The sequence below is a fragment of the Paramisgurnus dabryanus genome, chromosome 21 (genome assembly GCF_030506205.2).
Source record: "Paramisgurnus dabryanus chromosome 21, PD_genome_1.1, whole genome shotgun sequence".
NCBI classification, from domain to species: Eukaryota; Metazoa; Chordata; class Actinopteri; order Cypriniformes; family Cobitidae; genus Paramisgurnus; species Paramisgurnus dabryanus.
The window spans coordinates 26,995,150-27,018,520 of NC_133357.1; the positions used below are offsets into that span (position 1 = coordinate 26,995,150).

Here is a 23,371-nt window from a genome sequence, read left to right on the forward strand (position 1 = left end):
TCACTGTCACCCAGTTGGTTCATTTACAATATGAGATTGCTGACATGAGCTTATCTTGGAGTTTTGCCCAGTCTGTGTTAATATCACTTTAATTTATGGGCGTCGGAAGCAAAAACAATGTGGGTGGGTCCAAAATATTTTCTTGTATTCTGATGCCTTTTTATTAAACAGTTGCTTTTATAGCTTGAAAACTTTGTTTATCTTGTTTTGTTGCAGTCATGCAGCAGGCGAAAGTATTGAAAACACGAAATGTAGTTTAATTTATATGGACTCTAAATGAGTCAAGGGGAATGGATTTGAGGAAGCAGCAGGCTGAAGCTAAAACGCGGAACAGAGTTTATTTTATTAGGGGATTCCTCGAGTGGAATGGATTTGACAGACGGCGCAAAGACAAGTGAACTAACAAATGCGCTAAATTTGAGAAAAGGTGAGTGGGTCCAACATCATAGGTCTTAAAAAAGCATATAATGGCTCCGACGCCCATGCTTTTATTATAATGGTCCAGCTACAACCTTAAAGATTTCACTATTATTACTGATTTTTTCAATGAAGTTTTTCTTCTTTTTTAAAGGTCCATTACAATGTAAGATGAAAAGGCATGTCTGGTTTAGCCCCACAGTCTCAGAAAAAGTTTATAACATTTAATTAGATTACAAGATCTATTTTTGAAGACAATTAAAATTCTATAATAAATTGTATTATACTCCATATTAATTATATATTCTTATTTGCCAAGACACGCTTATCAAACTGGCATCCACTTGACCTTCATCATCACCTTTTTAGCACAGCTGAAGTTTTCTCTTGCATACTTCTTCATTTTTTTCACATTTATTCAAGATATTAAATGTAGCCAGAAATTTAAAGTAGCAACAGAACTTGTCAAGGAGTATTAACCAAACTCCAACCATCATGTAGGCTTCTTACAAAGTATTTTACAGTATTTTGAAATTTGAAATACATATATTAAAAAACTGTCCATCCTTGAGGGATCATTTATTAATGAGTAATACACTGATAGTTTGCCTTGTGTACATTTAGCAGTTGTGTACAGATTCCAGCTCTCCATTTTGTTTATGTTTTTTTGTGGTATGTCTCTCTGGAGCAGAAGGGTGGAGAAGATGATTTTTACATCAGATACCATAATTGCTCTATAGCAAAAATATTTAATAAATAAAAACACATGAAATACATAAAACAGTACTGTAAAATAAAAATGCTAGTGTTGCAGATGTTATATTTCTCATTTTATACATGTTGGAGTGTATAAAATTTTGCCTGAGGGGTCTTTGTTGAGTGTTGTCCTTTATGAATGTCGTATCTCTAACACACAATGGTTTTACTTATTAATTTTTTTCATATTGAATCATTTGAATCAATGCATTTTTATTTAATCATTTTAATCATCTATCTAAACTAATTAAAAGCAATCTAATCTAAATTTTTTTGTAATTATTTTACAATTAACATCAAGGTGACCATAAAATGAAAACTGGGGACATTTTATAAAATATATAACATTTAAGTGAATTTGTGCTTAAAACAAGGAAACAAGGAAAAAAACTGGCAATGGGGTAAGAAAATGTTTCTTTAAGTGTTGGGCGATTATTTTGCTTGGTTTAAGCACAAATATGATATTGTTGGTCTAAATACTAGACTTATTTTCTTAGGTCATTTAGATTTAAGAATTTTTAGGTATTTGTACTGGAAATAATATTAAGTAAGAAAGTCGTTTTTTTGCAGTGTTTCTAATTCAATTAATTAAACAGTTCTGTATCCGGAATCTAGTTGTTTTCCTTTTATACAATGCGCAGATATGACATACCTCATCGAATTTACTTCTAAGTTACTACTACAGCTGATTTCATAGCATTGTAAACGTGAAGAACTGAATGCAAAACATATTTACACCAATGCTGTGATCAGTTCACTTCATTGGTTTATTACTTTAATTTAACATAAGTAGTTACTACGTTAACCCCTAATAACTTTGACTCTTTTCATATCTTTTGATAACTTGACTGATGATAGCTGATGACGCTTATCGTAGTAAAGTATTCATCTGTATATCTGCTCGTATAATGATATTGTTAATGCCTTGCATGGTTGAAGTAAGCCTTTTTTTAAAGGGTATAATGAATAAGACTAGGCCTGGCTGGAGTAAACATGTATCTGAATATAAGGATGAAGCCCAGGAAGCTTATAAATTATGGGTTATAGCAGGTAGACCCAGGCAGGGGCCTGAGCTTGATTATAAAAAGTCTACAAATGCAAGATACAAGTACGCTATTCGTTTTATTTGTAAAAAATCATCAATCCTCGAGGGCTGATTCTATGGAAGCTGTTAAATCAATACATTGTGAGAATCCTTATTGGTATGCCCACCAGATGATGCAAGTAAAATAGGGCAATAAAGTCTCTGCCCCTTTTGGGGTTAGTAATGGTGTGAGACAAGGGGGGGGGATTTGTCCCCAATTTTATTTAATCTATTCTGTAGCTATATATTGTGTGTGTTGTATGTTGGTTGTTTATCGTGTCTTAACGTCTTGTTTGTATTATTCTTTTGTTTTATCTGGACTTTGAGTCTGTAATAAAGTTTTAATGATGATGATGATCATTAAAGCAGTGGAGAGCAACCAAGTTATCAGTGTAGCTCGCAGCTCCCTCTGCTGGTGAAAATAATCATTACATGATTGCTCTGGTCTGGTACTCCAAATGTTAATCGGTCTTTTTCAGTGTATTTGCTGTTTGTTTTGGGCGTGCTATAAAACGGGGACGTCTGATCACCTTAACTAACATGTTAACACATAATATTGAAAATACAAGATAAGTTTAGACCAGATCTAGTTGTCCCAGAGGCATCATTCATCATTAGCATTCTTGATCGTGCACAGTACCCTCATACTAAGCACTGCAGTATGCACTGTCATGGAGGTGAGAGGGCAGAGCAGTACGCTAGTATTCAAGACGCGTTTGTGGGTGGGATGATGTCTTTCTCTACCCATAATTGGACAAAATGAGGGGCGGTGTCTGTAGATATTTTTTCCTCATTGGCTATCCCACTTTTACTCTAGATGTCTTATTGGCCACTGTAGCTGTCATGCGCAGAACCGAAAGGAGGAGTTAGCCGCGGTGAGTCACAGCTAACAGGCTAGTGTTCTTCTGTAGGTGAGTACACACGTTGTTAATTGTAAATTTATGACGAAAACGACATTTATTTATATTAATCTATTATATGCATTAAATGTCACACATGATTGTGTTAACCGCAGGACTCGCGTGTGTATAGTAAGTGTGTTTGAGCGTGGACTGTTAGCCGCGGCCTGCAGTAGCGCGTGTCAGCGCGGGAAACTCTCATATAAGTGCACGTGCACACTGTGCAAATCTACATTTAAAACGCACAAAACAGCATAAAGGTGTTATAGAGTGAGTGTGATTATGATGTTTGCGAGCGTTTATGCGTCTATTAACTTTCATATGTATAATGTAACCTTAGACGTGTGAATCTGTATGATCATGAAACCATCACACGTGTGTATAAATAGATTGGTATGCATTGGTTTTTTGGGCTATTATCATTCCTGTGTGGATCCTTCATAAGTTCAGAAGTTATGTTAAAGATAGATTGGCTCAGTGTTACCTATTTTCTGTGGAATGTAACTATTTTCTATGGAAAGTAGCTAAAGCATGCTTGGAAAGTCGCCAAATGTCGCTAGAATACGTAACTTACATATCAGTGACGTCATCACGCCGTACTTGCATTGTGACTTCACTGGCACTTCAAATTCTCTTGCTCTCTGAACTGTCACAAACGATATTTTATTACAGCTGAGTGCCTAACGAGGTTTTTCATTTGTATATTGTCTGCCTCTTTTGCCAGACAACAAACAAGTATGAAATAGTGACTGAACGTGACAAATTTGAGAAAAATATACCCGAGGGCGACCCGACCCAGTGGCAATTTTTTAACCCAACTGAACCCAAATGTAAGCGGCACCGATGTGTGTGCAGTCTGCATGCACCAGTCATATAGAAAGACATCCGTTGGCCTTGCATTTATTATCCATTTATTTTCGTTTGTTATCTGATGATGACCCCAAGGTAACCGCTAAAATGTACGTTTAAAATTGATTGACAGGTGTGTTTCAACGAAAATGAACCTACTGGCAGCCACAGGATGTCGCAACCGCTCTTGGAATATGGGGGGAGGGTTGGAAAAGGACTTGATGCAGACATGCAAGATAGTTTTGGTCTTCTCTGGTCCGTTCGGCAAAAACATTCATTTTTAAATTACCCAAGACCTGATGTCGCTATTGTTATACCCGACCGATGTCCGAGGCACACGTGATATTTTTAGACCCGAACCCGCTCAGGTCTCGAATCAGATCCGTAAAGAACTCCAGTACAAGGCACATGAAATGCATACAGATCTTAAGCTACGGCTCACCCAAAAGTCGCTAGGTTTGTCGCTAAGTGCTTTTTTGTAAAAGTTGCTAAAGATGTCTGAAAAGTCACTAAATCTAGCGTCAAAGTTGTAGCTGGATAGGCTACATTTGGTGTCATCAAGGTACTCTCACCTTAATAACAGTTGATCGGTTATGCCCTTAATCTTTTCTTTGTGTTTTTATATTATTATGCAGTAGTTACTATCATTACTAGTATTGGGTGATTTGCCCCATTTTGAGATCGTCCTATCGTCAGCCTGTGAGATCGCCGATACATAATAGTATCGGGGGGCGGGGTAGTAGTTTACATATGTATTTACTTGTTCATTTTTTACTTTTTAATGACAAGTCCAGTGTTTCCCACAGATCTGAAATTTACTTGTGGTGGTAGCTGGTGAAAAGGGCAATCATTATTATCCACCGACACAAAATGGTCTACTATACATGTAACAAAGAACTAATAATGTGTGACACAACACAATACTTTGATTTATAAAACATTCATATTAATTTCACATTATAGTTCATTAATCTAACCACCCCAAACTTTTTTTGCCATAAACAAAGCTGACACTGTTTGTCAAAGCACCACGAAAAAACTTGATGTTTTTGCACTGATATATGAAGCAATTTGATGACCCCTTTTATCAAACTCAATTATATACAATACTATAGCCTATATAGACAGTGCAGGTCTATAGATTATAAATGTGACTGATGTTATAATGTTAATAACTTCTATAAGATAGGCACTTTTACTGCTTCTGCTTTCTATTTCTCTTTTGCCGATTAAAAAAAGCTTAATCCACTAATTATTTCAGATTTAAAAGTCTACTTGCTGTGCTGTCCCGATGACAGACTTTACATTACAGCTTTGCGTTTTTTATATCCTGAGTCAGCTAGAGCTTTGCTCATTCAGTATAAGCACTGCTTTTTGCTACAATCTCTGTGCAAACTGTTTAGATTTTAGTAAAGATATTGTCTATTAATAGTAAGACTATTAAAAAATGGGATAAAGAAAATGAAGCGGCGCGTGGTCGTGACAAGAGCCAGTTGCTATCGCCATAGAAACCGGAGGCACGCTAAAACAGCACTCGAGCTTTAGCGCGGTAGCGCTCACGGCCGTTCTCCGATCGACTCGGGTTTTACACACAATATTAATCAGACTTGGGACCCGAAGTAATGAACTAGGACCGACCCGGACACATCTGACCATTTAAAATATAAACCCGGAACCGTACGGGTCCCGCGTCCTCAGTGAAGAAAGACCTCTAATGGTAAAACTCTGCTCAAGTTCAGAAACATGAAAGGATACAATGTGACACTGAGGTTGCTTCGCGTCCCGCCCAATTCATTGAGAAACAGAGAGCACGTGAACGGACACTCAACCGGAGAGACACAACGTGCTTGCACGCAAAATGAAGCCAACTTAGATGCTATAAACACATATGCACATAAGCATATGCGACCATTTTGGTCGCAGTGTGTTACCTGGCTGCTCCGTATGTGCTGCTGCAGTTGATCCAGTTTGCCGCGCTGGATGATGAGTTTATGACGCGTGCATCATCTTCACGGTCACCCGACCCCCACCTCTCTCTCGCGCTCTCTCTCTCGCGCTCTCTCTTTCGCTCTCTCTCTCTCTCTCTCTCTCTCTCTCTCTCCAAAACACGGGTCATCCAGTCGAGTTCAGAAATACGGAAATTCGTAAAGTGATTTTTTTTACTTGGGCGGGTCGCAATTTACCTGGGCGCAGCGCCCAAGTAGAGCCTATGTATGGGAAACACTGAAGTCACTTGATTGGTGGACAAAAAGAAGCAAGGGCAACACTGTCATGACCGCAACCTTCTTAAAACTGATGGCATTAATCCATCTGCGTCATTAAGTCCAGGCGCTCTAAAATTTCCTGCGTGCCAGAGAGTGGGAACAACAAACTCGCTGGTTTGCGAGTATTGTCAGAGTAATGTAACCAATCATGCGTATTACAAGTTCAGGTGCTAGGAGTCTGTGCCACGCACATTCAGGTCCAAGCAAGAGTGCACGTTGAGTCCACGTTCATGCGCGAAGGCTCCCTTGCGCAAAGTGAAGCCCACAAACCCTCTCATGCAAGGAAAAGCACGCAATGCACATGTTAATGTAAAACTTTGAAGATAAAACTATCGTCTATCCGCACAACCCTAATCACTACTTTAACAATGTGATGTGCCCCAAGTGTGTTTTAATGTTGTTCACTCATCCATCTGTTTTGATCACGGTGAGGTATATCTCATTTCCCTTCACAGATAATGGACATGAGTACCAGTGAGTGCTTTGGATGTGGCCGATCCGGACACTGGATCAAAAACTGTCCTAATGCCGGACGTGGGCGCGGCAGGGGCAGAGGCCGAGGAAAGGGTAGGAATAAGTGACTTATTAAAACAGACTACATACATGTGTGATAAAGCAGTGCTCTAACTAACGTTTGCTCTCTTTCTCTCTCTTTCTGTGTGTAGATCTGTTCTGTTACCGGTGTGGTGAACAGGGCCACATTGCCAGGGATTGTGAACAGACTGAGGATGGTAAGAGGACTCAATCATCACACTGTCTCTCTAAATCTTTAGTATTGTTGGCGTTGTAAAGTTGCTTCCCGTAACGTTTGTTCTTCTGTTCAAATGCAGCATGCTATAATTGCCATAGGAGTGGACATATTTCCAGAGACTGTAAAGAACCCAAAAAGGAAAGAGAACAATGCTGCTATAACTGCGGAAAAGCCGGTCATGTGGCACGTGACTGTGACCATGCAAATGAGCAGAAGTGTTACTCGTGCGGAGGATTCGGACACATCCAGAAGTTGTGTGACAAAGTCAAATGTTACCGGTGAGCCAGACGCTCTCTCATTTGTTTATTAAAGAAACTGTAGTTCACAATTGTGATTGTAGCCTACAGTACGATTACGTGCAGCCACGTTTCACAGTTTCCCAAATAATAGTTAATGTGGTGCTGTAAAGGCCGATTAAGTTATGACATTATAAAGAACTGAAGATCAATGGTGGTCTGAATGTACCTGTGCTGTTTTACAGGTGTGGTGAGATCGGTCACGTCGCGGTACAATGCAGTAAAGCGACAGAGGTGAACTGCTATAACTGCGGCAAGACTGGTCACCTGGCACGAGAATGCACCATTGAAGCGTCCGCGTAACCCAGTTCCTCTTTTGCCCCTCCTTTCCGGATTGATGGTTGTTTCTTTTCCCTGAACCCTCTTTAATGGCCAAAGGCTGACATACAGAGGCTTTCCCAGGCCAGTGAGCTGCTTTGAATTTATTTTCTTTTACGTAGAGGGGTCAAAAATCTGAATGCATTCAGAACAAATGTTTTTATTTTGGTAGAGGTGTAATGCTTTGTTGAAGGACCCCTTCCATGCTGCTGGTGAAAAGATCTTGTACTGGGATGTCATGCCACACAAGATCACAGCTGTGAACCTCAGATGAAATTAAAATCATGTAAGAGGGGAAGGCTCGGTTTTGGTGTTATTTAGGGTTTTTTCTTTTTTGTTACATGGAGAAATTTGTAAGATGATTTGAGGGTGTGTGATGGATCCTCTTAAGCATTTCTACCACCAGAACTCCAAATCTGATCCCTGCAAGCAGTTCACAGCAAAGTGTGTGTGTGTGTGTGCGCGTGTGTGTGTGGAAAATATAGAGATCTTATATTGATATTCTAGATTAATTTGAAGTTGAGATCCTTAATTTTGCCTTTTGATTCTTTATTCATTTTATATTCTTTGACTTTTTAGAGAAAGTCATGCTTGTAAAGTTCAGTGAACATTGCTTTGTAATGTTAAAGAGTCATTTTAGTCCTTTCTACCTTAAATGATGAGAACAACAGGAAGTCTTGTGGGTTTAGCAACAATTTTCAAAAAGAATGTTTTGACAGAAATCAAATATTATTTTTGTACAATATCACTTGGACTAGCGTAAGAATATCATTTGCTTGTTTTTAAGTCCGAAGGAAAATGCAAGTTGAGTCCTAGAAAATAGAAATGTAATTTTAAACTATCAATAAAGCTGGAGGAGGAAGAGGAGTGAGTCTCAATTCATTTCTATAATGTTTACATGTATCTCCTGTATGATGTTCAAACAAATGTGTTTTTTTTTCGAGGTTGATTCTAGAATAAGGATTAGAGAATAACAACCCTATAAAAATCAAATCTTTAGCAGTAATGAAGGTCTTCTGTTAAGTATACTATATATAAATTAGGATTAAATGGTGTTTTCATAGTTCATATAAAGTTGTAAAAGCTTTTAAAATGAATCCAGACACAGATTTCTTATTGATCTTTCAGATCTTTGATGCATAATTTAATTACAAACTCCTTTTTAGCACACAATAAAAAAGTTAACATTTGATTGTAATGTCAAGATTGTCCATGAACAACACATTTTGTTTCCTGCACAAAACTTATGAAAATGGGTTGTGCATCATTAATTTTTAAGAAAAATGTAAGTTGAAGTATTTACTTGAGAAATATATTTGGGTTTCAAATGAATTGACTGAAGGACATTCATACGGTTAATGTTAAACTCACTGCCTTGTTAAGAGTCAATTGTGTAGTAGGATTTTCAGATTTATTTCACAATGTTTGTTTATTGTGATATTACATGCAATTGAATCTTGTCAAACTGAGAAATAGTGTATGTTTTTCCTCTGGATAAAATCATCAAACGCAATAATGTACAAAGCAACATACAATGCATTACAAGTTAAACATTTTAATCAGTATATATAACATATGTGCTCCCTGTGTTCGGTTCAAACTCATGACTCTGCTGCTCATGCAATGCTTTATCATTGAGCCATTTACTTGATCTCCTTGATCCATATTATATTATGCATTCACTATAGCCTACGAAGACTAAGGATTTCCTTCAAGGTTGGGATGTACAGAGGTTTTTAAACTTTTTTGCAATGTATTACTCAAAACAGGACATAAAATAATTATACATAATTTTTAATAAAATAAATGCAAACCGGATGTATCTATAGGTATTAGAATGCTTGTTTTTATTAAACAAGCCTAATGTTGAATACATTACACAAATGTTTGAAGTATCTCTGGAATAACTTTATTAGGCCATGCAAGTTTATTTGTATAGCACATTTCATACAAAGGTGCTTTACATAAAAATGAGAAAACCATATATGAGGAAAAAAGTAAGAGGCACACAATAAAAACAAAGATACACAAGAATTTAAAATAACAAAATAAAATAAATGTGATTTTAATAAAAAATAGTTTCAAATGTATGAATAAGAATAAAACATGAGTAAAAAATCACTGGAGAAAAAAAGCGCAGTCAGTGTGAAGCAGCACAGTGCTCATTCAGTAAATGCAGAGTTAAACAGATGTGTTTTTAATCTAGATTTAAAAATGTTTACTGTTGAAGCACATCTGATCTCTTCTGGAAGCTGATTCCAGCTAGAGGTGGCATACTAACTAAATGCTGACGCACCTTGTTTTGAGTGAACCCTTGGTATTTCTAACTGACCGGATCCTAATGATCTGAGTAATCTGTTTATATAAAATAGGTTTATATTCAGTTAGCATATCTGTCATGTATTTGGGTCCTAAGCCATGAAGTGATTTATAAACGAGTAACAATACTTTAAAATCTATTCTAAATGTAACAGGAAGCCAGTGTAAGGACCTGATTGGAGTGATGTGGTTTTTGTTTCTTGTGATTTCTGGCAGCAGTGTTTTGTATGAGCTGCAGCTGTCTAATGGTCTTTATGGGGATCCCAGTAAGAAGTCCATTGCAGTAATCCACCCTGATGGTGATGAAACCATGAACAAGTTTCTCTAAGTCCTGTCTTGAGACAAAACAACTAATTCTGGCAATATATCTGAGATGGTAGTAAGCTGATTTGCTTATTGCTTTCACATCATTAATGAAATGAAGGTCAGACTCTTAAGATTACACCAAGATTTCTGACTTTATTTTGTGTCTTTAGACCCCTAGAGTTAAAGGAGCGGTGAATCAAATACTCAATTTTAACTTGATACTTTGTTATATAATAGGTCATCATAGTTAAATGAACATCCTGCATGTTTTAGAACTGAAAACGTCCGTGCTACTGAAATATAACAGTTTTTGGCACCAAGCCAGTTTTACAACCAAGTGTGGAATTCGGAGAAATATGACATCAAAGTAGAATTGAAGCACCACGTGTGTCTCAATCAGTAAACATGTCTTTAAAGATTGCCAAATGTAATCAAAATGACTTTTAAATACATTTTTTCTGATAGACTTTTATTTTCACGCGGTGATCTGTTATGATAGAGTTACCATGGTGACGAAGTCTTGGGTTGTGGAAGAACCGCGTGGGAACAACGCAGAAGCTGAATACTTTAATTCGGAGGCTCGGAAAATAACATTAGGAATGCGTGGATAAAGGTTGTTTTTGAAGAGTTCCAGCTCGCGTGGGGAGTGTTTGATTACCTTGTGTACTGTGCGGATTCACTTTTAAAGAAGCAAGTCGATGCTGGATTTGCAGAGAGACTGTGATTAAAAGCACCACTAATATTGGATCTGACGAACATGACACAGCAAGTAAGACATTTTACTTTATTTAAGTTACTGCGTTTCACTATTGCTTTGTTAGAAGAGATCGCTTGATATGTCCTGTTGTAACATCCGTATCTAAACACGTATGTTTGACTGTTTTAATTTACTAAAAACATTAAACGAGTAATAAAGGTGCAACACTTAAGAATACGATTGTAATTTAACGGTAGAAATATGCAAAGGTAGTGATAAGGAAGGACTTATCAGCCGCAATTTAGATTATGATGCCCGCTTACTGTGTTGTATAATTTAGGCAAGTTGCGTTTGAACGGTCAAACACTCACCAAAGCTTTTTTTATCATATAACTGTGGTATGTAACGTTACGTGTATCTAAGAGCAACCTCACAAGCACAATAGAAATATACAAAGTTATTGATAAGAGCTTATCAGCCGCAGTTTATAATCTGATGCGCGTTTACTGTGTTGTATACGGTACTTTAGTCACGTCGAGTTTAAAGTTTTGTTTCTACTTTACTATACGTATTGTCATTTATGTGTATCATCTTTAGCACCCAGAATCTTTTGGGGCTCAAACATATATGTGTTCGGCTGCTATTTTCACACATTAATGTTTTTATAACATTCCCCCACATGTAATGACGGGGAATGAAGCCGTCCAATCATAGCAGTGGGTGTTTACGTCCAGGTCTTCAATGCGGCCTGCCCCTTCAAACGAAGCTTTTCTCCAGAGAGCCACTAATCCATGTTACAAAATAGCCTATTACTTATTGTTTTTGATGTTTTTGAATGTAAAAACCACCCGAACATCATAAGTAGACCTCAGACAACAGTATAAAACAATAAAATCGACAAATTCACCGCCCCATTAAGGTATGTGTTAACCTTGAGAGTTTCATCTTTATTTCCAAATACAATGACCTCAGTGTTGCCTTTGTTTAACTGGAGGAAGTTTGACGCATGCAACAATTAATTTCATTAATGCATTTACATAGAGAGTCAATGGGGCTGTAGTCATTGGGTGACAGGGCTAAGTATATCTGGGTGTCATCTGCATAGCTGTGTTAAGCAATTTGGTTCTTTTTTATTATTTGACCATGTGGGAGGGAGCATATACAAATTAAACATAAGCGGTGCAAGAATAGAGCCCTGTTGGACTCCACATGTCATTGATGTACTTAAGTAATAGTTCAGTTCCCCCTGCCATTGTCTTTATCCACCTTCTCCATCTCTCCAGGCTTATTTTGCTATGGATTATGAGTTATGAGTGCCTGTCCTCCCACTTTGTTGGAATTGATTTGTTGTTACTTGTGTAAACTCAAGAGTGTTTTCAGATTGATGAGTTTTATGCTTATTTATTGCTAACAAATACTTTATAATAAATAATTTTGATGATTATAAAAACAATAAAATTGGTTGATTGGAATGTTATCCGAGTGTAAATCAACAATGATGTTTAACCCTGGAAAATCAGGAAGTCTTTTTAATCCATTGTTAGAGAAATCCACTTTACAGAGCACTTGTTTAATCATGGCACTTTAATCTTAATGTTGTGCTGTTTGTTAAGGGCGTCCAGTATCTGAGGAAGAAGCTCCATGTTCAGTAAAGGTTTGTCCATGTCATCACCACCGATACTGCGTCTCATCCTGGCTCGATGTTTGGGTTTGAGTGATCGAAGAGATTCAGCCTCCAGTCCCGAGTGTCTCTCATCAATTCCCAGTGTAAAAGTCGAGTTTCTCGCTAGTTGCACGCACCACAGCAGTAAGCCGATGAGGATACACAATATGAAGCATAAGACACTGTTATAAAGCAACCCAGGGCACTCAGAAGAGGCGCAGGATGAGAAATCGTCATCTGTCAGTCTGTCGATAGGCCTGTGGATGAGTTCGTCAGGTGTGGCACACACCGCCATCGCAGAGGACTTCACTTTATTTCTCTTCAGCCATTGACTCAGATAGCGGATCGTGCAGTCGCAGTGGAACGGGTTGTCGGATAAGTTAAGCACCCGCAGGTTGTAGAGCGAATCCAAATGTCCCGCTCTTACTGTAGTCAGGAGATTATGTTGAAGTAACAGCTCTGTAATATTGGCGGGCAGTTGAGGAAATGTCCTGATGCCCCTTGAGCTGCAGTTCACCCTCAGATCTTTAGACGGTAAAGCCACGCATCTGTACGACTCACAATCGACGCGTGCAAAGACTGAGCACGAGACCAGAGCCGTTAATGCCACAGTGAAGTGCATCTCTGTGAGGAGAGAGAGAAAGAAATAAAAGTCACGTTGCATCAATTTAGACACTTGGCAACAATTAGTTTTGAAAAGCAGACACAACTTAACCATTTTATTTTTAACCTAACATGAGACCGAAGGAGACATGACAGTGTTTGAAAAGTTATTTGCGTGGTTAAGAATTCAAGTACAAGCAGGGTGGCCGTGATTATGTCCATGGTGGCCGTGGCCACCCCCTGGCTCCGCCCCTGATCCTTACCTTAACAATCTGTTGTGTCCTGCTCAAGAATCGGCTCATATTGATAAGGTAGTAAAGACGGTACTAACTTCTGTCAGCATTGCTGATATATATGGTAAGGAGCGTCACTTTTCCGGCTGACGTCAGATGTATTCAGGCCAATCACAACGTACTGGTAAGCTGGCCAATCGGAGGACACTGCGCTTTTCAGAATGGTAAGCAAAATCAGAGCGTTTTAGGAAGGCAGGGCATAGAGGAGCAACAATAATATATGGTATGTGGAAAATATTGTTTTTTAGCCATAAACCACAAACACATTGTATAATACCAAATACACAAAATAATGTTATTTTTAACAGCATCATAGGGGCTTCTTTAAAAAGTGAGTGAAAAGACAAACAAATTAAAAAAACGTTACATTCAGGATTGAGAGAAGTAAACATATGGCAAGAAAAAGTATATGAACCTTTTTGAATTTCATGGTTTTCTGAATAAATTTGTCATAAAATGTGATCTGATATTTACCTAAGTTAAGGGTTAGGGATGCACCGATACCGATACTGGTATCGGGTATCGGCCTCGATACCACATTTTCTAAAGTACTCGTACTCGTTAAAAGTCCCCCGATACCTGGAATCGATACCACGGTCTGAGAAATGTCTATGTTTGAGCGGTGTGTAAGGGGTTAATGCCTCTTGTGTTGTCCAAAGAGGCAGAGTTTACAACAAACTGGAAAACTAGTACTTTGTTTTTTTGTTAAATTATATGACTAATCTGTTACCTGTAAATTTAAATAATGTTTTTTTATTAAGTACTCGGTATCGGTATCGGCAAGTACTGAAATGCAAGTACTTGTACTCGTACTCGTATTCCAAAAAAGTGGTATCGGTGTATCCCTATTAAGGGTATTGACAAACATAATGTGTCTAAAAATAATTACACAAAAAATTCTGATCTTTCATGTCTTTATTAAAAACATCCAAAAAAACTCATGTGCTTGTGGAAAAAGTATGTGAACCCTTAAGGTTTTAGTTTATTTTCAGGAATATATGGCCTCTTAGCCCATGGTTCCACAGATATCATGACATGGCAGATAATCTCTTTTTCATTCCTTGATATACACTACTGTGCAAAGTCTTATGGGAATCACACACCAGACGCGCAGCTCAGCGCCTTGCCATTCTAAAAAAAAAAAAATCGAACACATTGTTTTCTATGAATATATGCACACCGTTGCCAACAGGTGGCGCCTGTCCACGGCGCCCAGCTACGACTCAGGAAGTTGCTTAAAGCTATGTTTATACTCGCCGCGTCCGCATGGGCGCGTTGGTGCGCGCGGCAAAAATGACGTCAACGCAGAGTGGGCGGTCGTGCGCGTTGGGTGCGCGAGACCCCATTTCGCGTGCCGGTGTGCACGGCATTTTTTGTAACTTTCCGTGCGGCTCCGCATCCGAAAATGACCGAACTCGAGGCAATTCTGTCCGAGCAGGCAAGCCTGTGACGTATCTCTTTGATCAATCCAAGCAAAACAATGTATATATTTATCTGACACTCTGTAAGTAAAGTATGGAAACTTTGCAATTTAAAACACGAATTCTTTTACATGATTCAGAATGTTTGGCTTATATTTGTATTGAATGAACCACTAGACGAGAAATAAAATACAAACCTTAAGATATCTGTACTGTTTGTTTAGTAAAAAACGTTAATGAAATGATAATGTTTAATAAAGACATATTTAAAAGATTGTTGTTTTATTCATGTTCTCATATTTATATATCAAACTCTGATGTTAAAAGCACCAGGGTTGTTCCAGCGGACGACTTCTATCCTCTTCTTTATGTTTGTTTTTGACTTGTATTGCGCGTCGCCCCCTGGTGGTTCAAAAAATAGTGCAACAGGGAGCGCGTCAACTATAAACGCCTCGTTCGTTTGGTGAGACGCACGCGATCCGCGGAGGCTTGCGTTGCGGACCAAAGCGCGAGTATAAACAAAGCTTAAATCCCTGAGGCGCCACAGAGTGCCACTCACATAGTTTAACATTAAATAACATCATATTTGTCCCAAATCAGTAACGATAAACATTGGCTGCTAAAGTATATTTTGCATTTTGAAGTAGACGCTATCTGACTACGCTCGCGCTATTTAATGTGCACTTTCGGTGTACAATACCTCAGAGTTGTCCTAGATGCGACGCTGAGCTGCGTGTCCGGTGTGCGACCACCTTTAGGCCACCACCACCAGCTTTGTTGTTTTAGCAAAGTTTTAAAGTCCATCCATATTAATTTTTCACTCTTTTTTATTAAGAATGCAAACACAAAATAGGTACACAAAATTAAAAACTAAACAATTTTCAGAACTAAATGTCTTCTTCAGGCATCAGTCAGTATTTAGTGTGACCTATCTTGGCACGAAACACATCTTAAGCTTTTTGAGAAGACTGAAGTCCTGAAGTCATTCGATTAGAATTAGAAATTAGGATTTAATTTCATTTAGGTTTAAGAGATCCTGCCAACTGCTATTGCTGAAGTGGAAGGGGAGTTTACCCTAATACTTGACACTTCAGCTTATACTTTTATACAGTTTTAATATTGCATACACATTTCCTGTTTTTTTCTGGTTGTATTCCATTAAAGAGACTGAGAAATCATTATATACGATCCTTATAACATTGCAAAAACAACAAATCTAATGGTAGCATGGTGGCCTAAGACTTTTGCACAGTACTGCATATACAACCCCAAATCAGAAAAAGTTGGGACACTGTAGAAATTGTGAGTAAAAAATGAATGGAATAGTTTACTAATCTCATAAACTTATATTTTATTTACAATAGAATATAAATAACATATCAAATGTTGAAAGTTAGACATTTTGAAATGTCATGCCAAATATTGGCTCATTTTGCATTTAATGAGAGCTACACATTCCAAAAAAAGTTGGGACAGGTAGCAATAAGAGGCCAGAAAATGTAAATGTACATATAAGGAACAGTTGAAGGACCAATTAGCAACTTATTAGGTCAAGTGGCAACATGATTGGGTATAAAAAAAGCCTGTCAGAGTGGCAGTGTCTCTCAGAAGTCAAGATGGACAGAGAATCACCAATTCCCCCAATGCTGTGGCGAAAAATAGTTTTCTAAGTTTCTCAGAGAAAAATTGCAAAGAGTTTGAAGTTATCATCATCTACAGTGCATAATATCATTCAAAGATTCAGAGAATCTGGAACAATCTCTGTGCGTAAGGGTCAAGGCTGGAAAACCATACTGGATGCCCGTGATCTTGGGGCCCTTAGACGGCACTGCATCACATACGGGAATGCTACTGGAATGGAAATCATAACATGGGCTCTGGAATACTTCCTGAAAACATTGTCAGTGAACACAATCCACTGTGTCATTCGCCGTTGCCAGCTAAAACACTATAGGTCAAACAAGAAGCCATATCTAAACATGACCCAGAAGCGCAGGCGTTTTCCCTGGCCAAGGCTCATTTATAATGGACTTTGGCAAAGTGGAAAACTGTTCTGTGGTCAGACAAATCAAAATTTGAAGTTCTTTTTGGAAAACTGGGATGCCATTTCATCCGAACTAAAGAGGACAATGACAACCCAAGTTGTTATTAGAGCTCTTTTTAGAAACCTGCATCTCTGATGGTTTGGGGTTGCATGAGTGCATGTGGCATGGGCAGCTTACACATCTGGAAAGGCACCATCAATGCTGAAAGGTTTATCCAAGTTTTAGAGCAACATATGCTCACATTCAGATTTCGTCTCTCAGGGAAGACCTTGCATTTTCCAACATGACAATGCCAGACCACATACTGCCTCAATTACAACGTCAAAACTGCATTGAAGAAGGATCTGAGTACTGAAATGGCCAGCCAGCAGTCCAGATCTGTCACCCATAGAAAACATTTGGCACATCATAAAGAGGAAGATGCGACAAAGAAGATCTAAGACAGTTGAGTAACTAGAAGCCTGTTTTAAACAAGAATGGGACAACATTCCTATTCCTAAACATTGGTCCTCCTCCAGCTGTTCCTTTATATGTACATTTAACTTTTCCGGCATCTTATTGCTCAACCCAGTCTCACCCCATGGCGTCAATATTTGACGACACTTGACCATGCGTCAATATGTTGACGCGGAGGGTATACCTTTCGCGTCACTTTTTGACGAACTGGGGACTTCAATACTATCAGGTACGCGAAATTCTCTTTCCTATTTTCTTACCATTTTCTACCATTTTCGCGTCGGTTTAGGGTTAGATTTACATAATGACATCCCTACCCAAACCTATCCCTAACCCCAATGTCAGTTGACAACTGTTTAATTTCACGTACCTAATAGTATTGAAGTCCCCAGTTCGTCAAAAAGTGACGCGAAAGGTATACCCTCCGCGTCAACATATTGACGCATGGTCAAGTGTCGTCAAATATTGACGCCATGGGTGTGAGACTGTGTTGTATTGCTACCTGTCCCAACTTTTTTTGGAATCTGTAGCTCTCATGAAATCCAAAATGGGCCAATATTTGGCATGACATTTCAAAATATCTCACTTTCTACATTTGATATGTTATCTATATTCTATTGTGAATAAAATATAAGTTTATGAGATTTGTAAATTATTCCATTCCTTTTTTACTCACAATTTCTACAGTGTCCCAACTTTTTCTGATTTGGGGTTGTACAAAGCCAATCGCCATGCATATTTACAATCACAAATATTTGACACATCTTTGCAAACATCACCAACAAGAACAAGTTCACTTAAATATTTCTTCCATAGATTTATATACAAAGGACAAACATATAAAAAGTGCTTCTCATCTTCTATCACAGAAATATTTTTTAAATTACAATGATGACAAATATTTTCTGCAACTGGTACATTACTCCATCTGCCCGTTTCTAGCAAACTGATGACTTGAACATCTAAACAATAATAATGATCGTAGTTGCATGTTATACACAAACGTAATGTAGCTCTCTTGTATTAACAAAGATTTGCATTGTGAGTATATGTTTATGTTTAGTTTGTTATTTACTAAAACCGATGCTTACCACGCCTCAAGTGCTTTTTCTTTGACTAAGAACAGCTGTAAATGTTTTTACATCACCTTCACTTTAAGGCCTCCCAAGTAGTAGAAAAGCCATAAAAATTCGATAATACTCTAATATTCGTAACCAAAGTCTAAGAGCATATTGTAGCATTTTCTTGGATAATGATAATCAGGCATGGACAGTAATTTTGTCCAATACATAATACAGACGTAGACAATGCAAATCTTCCCAGGTCACCCAAAACAGCTTTATTGCTCTCATTTGTACTGATACTGTTTATTAGTTATGATACTTTTACAAAAAGACACTTGGACTTTCTCAATACATTCTATTAAAGCCCCATATTTCACAACCAAAATACAATACTATGGGGCGACCATGCGATCAAACAATAACAGAGCTTGAGTGTAGCTCATTTTTGCTTACGAACGAACTTTAGCAAGGAAAACATTGCTTTCTGTCCTTGGCTTGCTAAATGCTGTCGGATTTTCCACCATGACAATATTGGTGTAAACCACATACACAGGCATTTTTAACAATTAACTGCTTTGATCTGCTCACCAACAAAATACAATTTTTCATTTTTGTTTAAATAGATTTTTTCCAAATGTTCAATCTGTCTCTGTAACTCTCCAATTATATTATTCAATTATATTACTCTTCAAAAACTATATTATTAATTTCTGCATAGTTCACTAACCTTATATTCAAGATCTTTGTAAAAAAAAATACCTACTGTAGTACATTAAGGAATTAGATTATAGCACTATAGATAACCCTCTATAGTTCCCCACTTAATTTTATCACCGTTCAGGACAAATCACAGCTTCACACCAGACCTCTGGGAAATCTCTGCATTTTGGGACACAGCAAATGTGGAGCTGCTTTTAGCATCTGAATAATAATACCACCACCTGGTCCAGGGGCTTTTCCATTACTCACTGACATAACAGTTTTAAAGACCTCATTATATGTAATATTACCGTCCATAATTTCATCTGCAGTATCATGATTATTTACACAATCTGTAACAAAGTTCTCAAAATCAGCATCTATTTTGCATCAGATAACAACTGTATGAAATATTCTAACCACTTATACGGTGTAATATTATTAGATTGTTTGTTGGCCCCTCTAAAGCTCTTCATTCTCTTCCACAGCTGTTGTTTTACCCGGCAACATATTACCTAAAGTATTGGAATTGTACCGTTTTTTCTTTCTATCACATCATTTTTAAAATTGACTTCTCTCATAAATTTAACTCTTTAGATTTCTCTCATCACCCATTCTTCTAAAATGATTTAGTGCAATATATTTAGCATATTTTTGATGTGAACAAGCTTCGTCCACCATTGTGATTGGTTACTTTTAAATATAGACTTAAAATAGAATTAAGTAGAATTAAGAATTTGCCTGCTTCCTGTAGACAGTCTGTCAGGATTTTAGTTGCTAGATTAGTGTTTTCTTCCACTGCATTACCAAAATCACATATAAAATGACTTAAGTAGATAAGATAACCTTTGCACAAACTCTCTCTCACTGTCTATTCCCCATTTAAATCTTATCTAGGGTGTTACGTTACCATCTGTCTTCATTTTCTGTGCCATTTAAAATAATCATTAGTATAATATGATTATATAAATGCTATATATTCAGAATCCTCACACTCAATGTAATCATATTCATTGCCTGTTCTAGAAATAAAGTCCCATGCGATTATACATTTTTACATCTCTAACTTGATCTAGCACAATTAAGATTTTATTTTCCAAGGAAACAATACCGTTTTTCTGTTCTCTCTCTCTCTCTCTCTCTCTCTCTCTCTCTATTTGAGCTATAAGTGAAAATAAAAACAGTGTTGTCTTCAAATAACCCACTCTCATTGTCGGAAAATAAAACTATGCAGTCAGTTGCTTGTACAAAAATCCTATAAAGATATTTTACAATAGCATCATGTACACAGATACCTCCAATATTACGACCAAATGTTGACACTCGCTTATGCACGAGACGGAAACTCATCTTGTGACCTAACTTCTTCACTCAAACAGATGATAAAGTTTCGACTCAAAGTGTCCAATAACTGACTGTTGTTGACCTTTGACTTCAACCCATGAACATTCCACGCTAGTGAGTTCATTTGGGCGGAGGCCGTCATCCTACCTTATGAGAGTTTTAGATAGTCCTTCATGATTCGTTTCAATTTCAACTACGGACTCAGACTCTGTGTCATACGTGAACATTTTACAGTCCAAATAGCAAATTGCTACCGCAAGCCGCAGTTGGCCCACAAACACACCGTTATGGAGTTTTATTGTGCTATCTTTACCTTTTCTTTGAACGCTGGCTTAGAATACCGTACTTTTCTCTGCCTTCATTGTTCAACGGTTAGCCCCATGACTTCCGCTCACCTGACTTCACCTAATTAACCAGGAGTCAGGTTTTAGCACATCTGGAGTCTTGTTAAGATAATACGTTTGGAGGTGAGGACTACAGCTACTTTGAGAAAAAACCCTTAAACCTTTGGAGTCTGCCCTGCACAAGAACAACACACTTATGTGAGCCATGCCTCACCAAAAAGAGCTTTCAGAGGAGCTACCATCAAGAATTGTTGCTTTATATAAAGTTGGAAAGGGTTACAAAGTTATTTCAAAGACTTTAGAAATTCACCAGTCTACATTAAGGTAAACAATCGGAGACGCTTTGGGTTGCTACTCTACCAAGAAGTGGGCACCCAGTCAAAATGACACCAAGAGCACAACAATGAGGTAAAGAAACAACCCCGAATGACAGCAAAGGTTTGGAGGTATCCTTGGAACTTTCTAACTTTCTAACATCTCTGTTCATGAGTTTACAATAATTAAAACACTGAAGAAGCAGGGGATCCACGGCAGGACACCACGAAGGAAGCCACTGCTTACTAAAAGAAGATTGCGGCACACCTAAAGTTTACAAAAGAGCACACTGACACTTCACAGCGGTGTTGGCAAAATGTTATGTGGACTGATGAAACTAGGATCGTTTCTACAAAAAAAACATGGTGTAGGAAGGGCACGGCAAGAATGGGCTATAATTTCTCCTCAACAATGTGCAGGTCTGATCCACAGCTACAGGAAGAGCCTAGTTGAGGTTTGTGCTGTCAAGAGGGTCAACCAGTTATTAATTTTAAGGGGTTCACTTACATTTTCCCCTGCCATTTTGAATGTTCAATGAGTGTGTTCAATTAAGACATGAAAGTTTTTTTGTGTAATTATTTTTAGACACATTGGGGCGGTTTCCCGGACAGGGATTAGCTTAAACCAGGACTAGACCGGAGTTTAATTGGGAAATATAACTAGTTATAACAAACATAACTTACTGAAACATTTCTTGTGTGCATTTTGAGGCAAAACAAAGGACACTGATGTATTTTAAGATATGTCAGTGCAAGTTGTTTTGAGTTTGGACCGCTCTTACATTTAAATTAGTCTAGGACTAGTCTAATCCCTGTCCAGGAAACTGACCCATTATGTTTGTTAATACTTTTAACTTAAATGAAGATTAGATCACATTTTATGACCAATTTTTTCAGAAAACTATGAAATTCCAAAATGTTCACATACTTTGTCTTGCCACTTTATGGTCTCAGACATTTTAACTGAAAAGACACAATCACAAAGATGTCAAACAGTGGCGCCAAACTTTGTTCAACTTAACAGATTAACTCTATGGAAAACTATGAAATATCACAAATGTACTACACACAAAAAAAAACGTGTATCATGCACACAAAACTTACCTTTAAATATATAATTCACAAAAACACAGGGTGTCCAATACCCATCCTGGCTTTAGAAATCCACAAATGTTTTATCAATTACTTGTATATTTATAAAGGCATAAGTATTTCTCCAGTAGACGTTTTTGTTCAGCTGGCGGTTTGTTTTCGACCAATGAGAGGTTTAGGGTCACGTGATCATCATCACTGTGAGCACAAGATAAGATTATCATACATATACAGAGCTGCACATTGATCTCTGACGTGCTTGAGCTGAACATTAAAAAATGAAACTAACTTCAAAAGTAAGTGATGTTTTTGAGTCCTCAGTGACCACTAGAGTTAAAGAGTCCTTCATGTTTTAGCACAGATAATAATAAGCTACAATGACAAGGCTTTATATAAAACTGGAATATAAAAAAAATTCATGAAATATACAGTATATCACTGTAAAAATGTTTTTTGGATATTGTATGTAAATATCCTCCAACCCATATAATTGCTTTGGTCGTTTGTCCATTTCACCAAATACCAGATGCATTTACTAAACTAGCGCCTCTACCGGCAGCAGGTACTTAGATAAGATTTTCAATTTAAACCGCCAGGATTAATTGTATTTTATTACACATTACACTATTCAGGCCTTTAGGGAAAATAACATACCCATTTATTTATTATATGATATAAACACAGCATACAAAACAGTCACAACTTTTTAAAAAATATACTTAAAATATTCCAAGTGTACCGAGGTCAACGATCGATTTATTTGAAGAAAAGATGCAAAAGTGATGACAATTCGCTGTAAATATCAGATCCAGTACACGGATTCAAAAACTGCCACCAGAAGCAGCAAAAAATACATAATTTATGATTGTGAAAAGGCATTGGCTCTCGTGTGTATCCTGACCGATTGCATCATTATGTCAGATAAGAATGTGAAGCGCCATTGGCTCTTGTGACGGACTACGTCATGCTGGTTTATGTTTGAATGAGATCTGACTGTGCATTCTTCATATAAAGTAATTGTATGGCTTCAGTTAGCAAGGTTTGCAACGTGAATGGTTTGTAATACTTCTATACTAT

The 23,371-nt window shown here is 37.6% G+C and overlaps 2 protein-coding genes and 1 long non-coding RNA gene across 8 annotated transcripts; 2 read left to right on the forward strand and 1 right to left on the reverse strand.

The window, feature by feature from the left end:
* The first annotated feature begins 4 nt into the window (after positions 1-4).
* LOC135775890 (uncharacterized) lies at positions 5-718 on the forward strand. Its single transcript, XR_010543952.2, has 3 exons — positions 5-123; positions 217-427; positions 572-718. It is a non-coding gene; the product is annotated as an uncharacterized lncRNA (long non-coding RNA).
* A 2,356-nt stretch (positions 719-3,074) lies between these two features.
* cnbpa (CCHC-type zinc finger, nucleic acid binding protein a) lies at positions 3,075-8,501 on the forward strand. The gene is made up of 5 exons (XM_065286456.1): positions 3,075-3,168; positions 6,725-6,836; positions 6,935-7,000; positions 7,100-7,298; positions 7,502-8,501. The coding sequence occupies exons 2-5, from the start codon at positions 6,728-6,730 to the stop codon at positions 7,617-7,619; spliced, it is 492 nt and encodes a 163-aa protein (XP_065142528.1). The 5' UTR covers positions 3,075-3,168; positions 6,725-6,727; the 3' UTR covers positions 7,620-8,501.
* Positions 8,345-22,496, reverse strand: gp9 (glycoprotein IX platelet). 6 transcript variants are annotated; one of them, XM_065282483.2, is made up of 4 exons: positions 22,307-22,496; positions 22,131-22,165; positions 13,554-13,662; positions 8,345-13,243 (listed from the first exon to the last, which is right to left on the reverse strand). In XM_065282483.2, the coding sequence occupies exon 4, from the start codon at positions 13,239-13,241 to the stop codon at positions 12,531-12,533; it is 711 nt and encodes a 236-aa protein (XP_065138555.2). In that variant the 5' UTR covers positions 13,242-13,243; positions 13,554-13,662; positions 22,131-22,165; positions 22,307-22,496; the 3' UTR covers positions 8,345-12,530. The 6 variants fall into 6 exon arrangements, with proteins under 6 accessions (XP_065138555.2, XP_065138554.2, XP_073669115.1 ...); XM_065282482.2 differs by lacking the exon at positions 22,131-22,165; XM_073813014.1 differs by lacking the exon at positions 22,131-22,165 and having other exon boundaries at positions 13,554-13,667.
* Positions 22,497-23,371: the final 875 nt, after the last annotated feature.

Bases quoted from the DNA above. Each gene is read 5' to 3' on its own strand.
- cnbpa (XM_065286456.1), top strand. From the start codon at position 6,728: ATGGACATGAGTACCAGTGAGTGCTTTGGATGTGGCCGATCCGGACAC. The intron at 7,001-7,099 runs GTAAGAGGACTC...GTTCAAATGCAG, and splicing joins TTGTGAACAGACTGAGGATG to CATGCTATAATTGCCATAGG. The intron at 7,299-7,501 runs GTGAGCCAGACG...GCTGTTTTACAG, and splicing joins GACAAAGTCAAATGTTACCG to GTGTGGTGAGATCGGTCACG.
- gp9 (XM_065282482.2), bottom strand. From the start codon at position 13,241: ATGCACTTCACTGTGGCATTAACGGCTCTGGTCTCGTGCTCAGTCTTT.